Raw genomic sequence first — 6,871 nt, 5'->3', positions numbered from 1 at the left:
CTCCCTAGGTCAGAACTCCGTTGATACCTCTAATGTAAAATTTCTCTCGTATATCACTCGCAGAAATATCCCAAGTAGAAGCGGCCAATGAGGAACTTCCATCAGGACGACATGGCTATCGCACCCAAAAATAGATTTTTCCTATGTCAAAATCCGTTTTTTTTTTTAGCCTAAACCTTTCAAGTTTCGTCAACTGTTGCACAGACTCTGTAACCCAGTGGTTCCCAACCTTTTTTCTGTCATTTCCCCCCTGCACCCAGTTCAACCATCAAGATTTCCCCCTTCATGCCCCGCCCAGCCCTCATGCCCACTCGCCTGCCTCAGAAATGGGCATGACACTCCAATTCTCCCCTTGAATATCATGTCTTTGAGAACTGATATGATCATATCACAATTGAATGGCTAACAACAAATTGCCGCACGTACTATGAGGACATTTTCCGCTTGTTTTAGTTAGTAGGTAGTGTAATTATTTCCCCCCTGGAAGCTTCAAATTTCCCCCCAGGGGGAAATTTCCCCCAGATTGGGAACCACTGCTCTAACCTCATCGCCTAAATATGTTGGTGTATGTCTTCCTTTCCCCCCTTCCTCCCTTTCGCAGTACATCGTACCTTCCCCTAGCCCCCAATCCGCTCCCCATTCAGACGAACATACTTATTGTTTAACAATGAACCCTTCCCCTTCCTCTGCAAAAATCCCTCTTCATACAGGGTCCTCTCGTGTCACTCCTGTCTCTGTACTGCTCACCACGTTCTTTCATCATTATCGACCATTCGTCACAATTGAAAAAAAAAAAAAAAAAAAAAAAAAAAAAAAAAAAAAAAAAAAAAACTTGGTGGAAGAGAATTAATATATATTACATGTTACTGGAACTTTTGAAGAAAGTATGTTATTTATAAACTTTGAACTTTTCGTGTTGGTATATAATGATAAATATACTAATAATGACAATAATAGTACGTGTCACTGATATTAACATTGGTGATTTTTTTTGAGTTTTGATTATAACACCGTTATATCTAAGGAACTTGAGCAGTATATCATATGTAAGATACCTTATTGTTGCATTCTATTATAGGTATCTAAAATATTTCTAAATACGAGGAATCAAATTTATCTGTATATTAAGAAAGTTTTGAGAAGGTAAAGAAAAGGGAATTTAACCCAAGTTGTGTTTGTGAGTTCTAGAGAAGGGAAAAAAAACGATGTTGTGGTATTTGTTATCAAAGAACAGACGTGTTCTCATGAGACGAGGTGGCCGAGTGGTTAAGGCGTTGGACTGCTAATCCAATAGGGTCTCCCTGCGTGGGTTCGAATCCCATCCTCGTCGAAGCCAAATAGGTTTTAAGAACAATTGATCCAAAGATACCTAAACTTCCTATCCCCTGTTAATGCAATGATTTATGCAAAGAGGAAGAAGACACCACCGAACATTCATTTTTATGCCCAAAGTTAGAACAGCTAAAGAATATAGAAATAAGTTTAGGTATGCTGAAAAATCCTAGCAGGATCTGGCTGCATTTATAGATAGGGCAATGAATATAAAAGAAGAGTTTAAGAAGCCCAAACTGAGTACCACAACAGGTTGCCAAAACTGATGATAGCAAGGTGTTATCCTATCTAATTTCAAAGTAGAAGGGAATAAAAGTAAAGATTGAGAACCTCATTATGATATTAATTTATTTAAGGCACAGATGATATAAACTTAATAACAATAATAAGAATAAGCTTAGAAGCTTTGCACCTATCTATAAAGAGATAGAGTGCCCGCAAACTTACTTTGCGGAGTGAGCAATAAGGAACCAGGAACCAGGAACCATCATTCCTCATGCCCCCTTACCCAGCTAGAGAAACTTTAGCGCATTTTGCTTGCAAATTCTTAAACTAGAAATTTCCCAATATACTATACACATAATAGTCGCTTCATACTGCATGTTTGATGTTTCTGTAATTTTGAAGTTCTGCTCTCATTTCTGAATGAATTGGGCTTTTTGCTCTCACTTCTGAATGAATTGGGCTTTTTGCTCTCACTTCTGAATGAATTGGGCTTTTTGCTCTCACTTCTGAATGAATTGGGCTTTTTGCTCTCACCTCTGAATGAATTGGGCTTTTTGCTCTCACTTCTGAATGAATTGGGCTTTTTGCTCTCACTTCTGAATGAATTGGGCTTTTTGCTCTCACCTCTGAATGAATTGGGCTTTTTGCTCTCACTTCTGAATGAATTGGGCTTTTTGCTCTCACTTCTGAATGAATTAGGTTTTTTGCTCTCACCTCTGAATGAATTGGGCTTTTTGCTCTCACTTCTGAATGAATTGGGCTTTTTGCTCTCACTTCTGAATGAATTGGGCTTTTTGCTCTCACTTCTGAATGAATTGGGCTTTTTGCTCTCACTTCTGAATGAATTGGGCTTTTTGCTCTCACTTCTGAATGAATTGGGCTTTTTGCTCTCACCTCTGAATGAATTGGGCTTTTTGCTCTCACTTCTGAATGAATTAGGCTTTTTGCTCTCACTTCTGAATGAATTGGGCTTTTTGCTCTCACCTCTGAATGAATTGGGCTTTTTGCTCTCACTTCTGAATGAATTAGGCTTTTTGCTCTCACTTCTGAATGAATTGGGCTTTTTGCTCTCACCTCTGAATGAATTGGGCTTTTTGCTCTCACTTCTGAATGAATTGGGCTTTTTGCTCTCACTTCTGAATGAATTGGGCTTTTTGCTCTCACCTCTGAATGAATTGGGCTTTTTGCTCTCACTTCTGAATGAATTGGGCTTTTTGCTCTCACTTCTGAATGAATTGGGCTTTTTGCTCTCACTTCTGAATGAATTGGGCTTTTTGCTCTCACTTCTGAATGAATTGGGCTTTTTGCTCTCACTTCTGAATGAATTGGGCTTTTTGCTCTCACTTCTGAATGAATTGGGCTTTTTGCTCTCACTTCTGAATGAATTGGGCTTTTTGCTCTCACCTCTGAATGAATTAGACTTTTTGCTCTCACTTCTGAATGAATTGGGCTTTTTGCTCTCACTTCTGAATGAATTGGGCTTTTTGCTCTCACCTCTGAATGAATTAGGCTTTTTGCTCTCACTTCTGAATGAATTGGGCTTTTTGCTCTCACTTCTGAATGAATTAGGCTTTTTGCTCTCACTTCTGAATGAATTGGGCTTTTTGCTCTCACCTCTGAATGAATTGGGCTTTTTGCTCTCACTTCTGAATGAATTAGGCTTTTTGCTCTCACTTCTGAATGAATTGGGCTTTTTGCTCTCACTTCTGAATGAATTGGGCTTTTTGCTCTCACTTCTGAATGAATTAGGTTTTTTGCTCTCACTTCTGAATGAATTGGGCTTTTTGCTCTCACCTCTGAATGAATTAGGCTTTTTGCTCTCACTTCTGAATGAATTGGGTTTTTTGCTCTCACTTCTGAATGAATTGGGCTTTTTGCTCTCACTTCTGAATGAATTAGGCTTTTTGCTCTCACTTCTGAATGAATTGGGCTTTTTGCTCTCACTTCTGAATGAATTAGGCTTTTTGCTCTCACTTCTGAATGAATTGGGCTTTTTGCTCTCACCTCTGAATGAATTGGGCTTTTTGCTCTCACTTCTGAATGAATTAGGCTTTTTGCTCTCACTTCTGAATGAATTGGGCTTTTTGCTCTCACCTCTGAATGAATTGGGCTTTTTGCTCTCACTTCTGAATGAATTAGGCTTTTTGCTCTCACTTCTGAATGAATTGGGCTTTTTGCTCTCACCTCTGAATGAATTGGGCTTTTTGCTCTCACTTCTGAATGAATTAGGCTTTTTGCTCTCACTTCTGAATGAATTAGGCTTTTTGCTCTCACTTCTGAATGAATTGGGCTTTTTGCTCTCACTTCTGAATGAATTGGGCTTTTTGCTCTCACTTCTGAATGAATTAGGCTTTTTGCTCTCACTTCTGAATGAATTAGGCTTTTTGCTCTCACTTCTGAATGAATTGGGCTTTTTGCTCTCACTTCTGAATGAATTGGGCTTTTTGCTCTCACCTCTGAATGAATTGGGCTTTTTGCTCTCACTTCTGAATGAATTGGGCTTTTTGCTCTCACTTCTGAATGAATTAGGCTTTTTGCTCTCACCTCTGAATGAATTGGGCCTTTTGCTCTCACTTCTGAATGAATTAGGCTTTTTGCTCTCCACCTCTGAATGAATTGGGCTTTTTGCTCTCACCTCTGAATGAATTGGGCTTTTTGCTCTCACTTCTGAATGAATTAGGCTTTTTGCTCTCACCTCTGAATGAATTGGGCCTTTTGCTCTCACTTCTGAATGAATTAGGCTTTTTGCTCTCCACCTCTGAATGAATTGGGCTTTTTGCTCTCACTTCTGAATGAATTGGGCTTTTTGCTCTCACCTCTGAATGAATTGGGCCTTTTGCTCTCACTTCTGAATGAATTAGGCTTTTTGCTCTCCACCTCTGAATGAATTGGGCTTTTTGCTCTCACTTCTGAATGAATTGGGCTTTTTGCTCTCACCTCTGAATGAATTGGGCCTTTTGCTCTCACTTCTGAATGAATTAGGCTTTTTGCTCTCCACCTCTGAATGAATTGGGCTTTTTGCTCTCACTTCTGAATGAATTGGGCTTTTTGCTCTCACCTCTGAATGAATTGGGCTTTTTGCTCTCACTTCTGAATGAATTGGGCTTTGTGATAAACGTAAGGGACTAAAATGTACCATAGGAAAAATGAAAATAATTGGTTTTAAGAGCAAATGATATATAGGAAAATATTTCTTACACTGAATTATAACTTGCTCGGGAACAATAAATGAATAAATGAAAAAAAAGTGGGACAAATAAGTGAATATGTCGCGTAGGAGGTAGGTATAATTTTTACCATTAACTGTTTGGCTAATGTTTAGGGAATAGATGGTGAAGTTTTACATATAAATGAAAAAAAAAATAATAATACCAATTCCCTAATATCGCAAGAGGGTCTGCCCCTCTCTTTTATTCTTCTCCTGTACTTCTCTTTCTCCCTATTTCCTTAATCTTTCCCTTCCCGAGTACCTGCCTTTGAGCTATAAACTGGATTGTATCCAGGGGTATTCCTCCTTTCCCCATATTCCCCAATTCCCTATTATTATTATTGATTATTGATTGATTGAATGATATTACATTTGTGATTAATAATTTTAAGGTATAGTTTATGATGATGTTGGTTTAAATCTTAGTATTTTCTTGGAGGGAGAGACTGAGGGATTTGTAAAAAGGAGGACTTCTCCACATTTTAATGTGTGAGGCGATTAACCCAGTCAAGAGGTTGTACCAACCGTGTGTCACACGATCGTACATAATTCCTTTTGTATATATTATGCTTGTATCTTCGCTCTTCCCTCGCACTAAAAAGAACCAGAATAAACATGTCTGCGTTTCTCCTATGTAACATTGTCTGTTTCTCGAACATGTAATTTCCTGTTGCCTTGAGGTTTTGTATATAAAGGAGAGTGTTCTATAATAAATTAACTCAGTTGCTTTCATACTGCCTTTCAGTTCACAACCTTCTCTCGGCCCGTCACAAGGTCAATGAGTAAAAATTAAAACCAACAAGTGTAAAGGTCTTACTAAAGAAAGCAGGCTGTTGGTGGTGTTGATAGGCCAGAGATTAGGCAGGGAAAGGGCGAAGGGTGATGGTAGAAGGTAATCCCAACCCCCAATTGTTCTATGAAGTCAAAAAAAAAAAAAAAAAAAAAATTACTATTAATCAAACCAGTCCCAGGTGTTCTTCAGATAGAGCGCGTTTTAATGATGGTCATTTAAGGAGACATAACTGGTTCGATCAGTCCGATTATGGTTATGTTGAACGCTTATTCATTTATTCTCTTTTTTTTTCTTACTGTTGGGTTTTTGTTGTTGTTGTTGTTGTTGTTGTGAGAGAGAGAGAGAGAGAGAGAGAGAGAGAGAGAGAGAGAGAGAGAGAGAGAGAGAGAGAGAGAGAGAGAGAGTGGCTGACGTGCAAAACAGTAGACTATAAGTCAATTTCTTTTAGCGATGCAGATTTGCACCGACTCGCAGCGATGCCCTTTTATCTCGGAAAAGTTTCCGGATCGCTGATTGGTTGGACGAGCTAATTCTAACCAATCAGCGATCCGGAAACTTTTCCGAGCTAAAGGGGTACCGCTGCGAGTCGGTGCAAATCTGCCTCGATAAAAGAAATGGACTATAGTGCTATTATCGTGACTGGATTTTAGACTCGGGAAGGCAATGTGAATTTGTGTCACAGTCTCGTGTCAGTATATTATTATTATTATTATTATTATTATTATTACTATCCAAGCTACAACCCTAGTTGGAAGAGCAAGATGCTATAAGCCCAGGGGCTCCAACAGGGAAAAATAGCCTAGTGAGGAAAGGAAATAAGGAAATAAATAAATGAAGAGAACAAATTAACAATAAATCATTCTAAAAAAGGCAACAACGTCAAAACAGACATGTCATATATAAACTATTAACAACGTCAAAAACAAATATGTCATAAATAAACTATAAAAAGACTCATGTCCGCCTGGTCAACAAAAAAGCATTTGCTCCAACTTTGAACTTTTGAAGTTCTACTGATTCAACCACCCGATTAGGAAGATCATTCCACAACTTGGTCACAGCTGGAAGTTGTGGAATGATCTTCCTAATATTAGGAATAATGCAATAACCATGGCGTATAAAAATAGCTTTCGCATAATTTTGTTTTTTTTGTAGAATCGTGAGAGCCCTGTGCGCAGTACTATAAAGGAACAATTTTCTTTTAATGAGGTTTCGGTAAAACTAAAGCATCTGTCCAAACTGAAGTAATCTGTACCGCAAGTGTTTCATACACTGTAACGGTCTTTACTTTTTATTTCACACACACACACACA

The 6,871-nt window shown here is 38.4% G+C and overlaps 1 protein-coding gene and 1 non-coding gene across 2 annotated transcripts in view; one reads left to right on the top strand and one right to left on the bottom strand.

Moving 5' to 3' along the window:
- Positions 1-1,248: 1,248 nt before the first annotated feature.
- Positions 1,249-1,330, top strand: TRNAS-GCU (transfer RNA serine (anticodon GCU)). The gene has a single exon. It is a non-coding gene; the product is annotated as a tRNA-Ser (tRNA).
- Positions 1,331-1,903: 573 nt separating this feature from the next.
- LOC137646679 (adhesive plaque matrix protein-like) overlaps positions 1,904-6,871 on the bottom strand; it is a 29,751-nt gene continuing 24,783 nt past the window's right edge. The window contains exons 2-3 of the mRNA XM_068379820.1: positions 4,495-4,682; positions 1,904-4,254 (exon numbers count right to left, since the gene is read on the bottom strand). Of these exons, the coding sequence (XP_068235921.1) occupies positions 1,904-4,254; positions 4,495-4,682 (2,539 nt within the window). The remainder of the gene's footprint in view (positions 4,255-4,494; positions 4,683-6,871) is intronic.

This window comes from Palaemon carinicauda, chromosome 1, assembly GCF_036898095.1.
Source record: "Palaemon carinicauda isolate YSFRI2023 chromosome 1, ASM3689809v2, whole genome shotgun sequence".
Lineage (NCBI taxonomy): Eukaryota > Metazoa > Arthropoda > Malacostraca > Decapoda > Palaemonidae > Palaemon > Palaemon carinicauda.
This window is presented reverse-complemented; position numbering and strand designations above follow the sequence as displayed.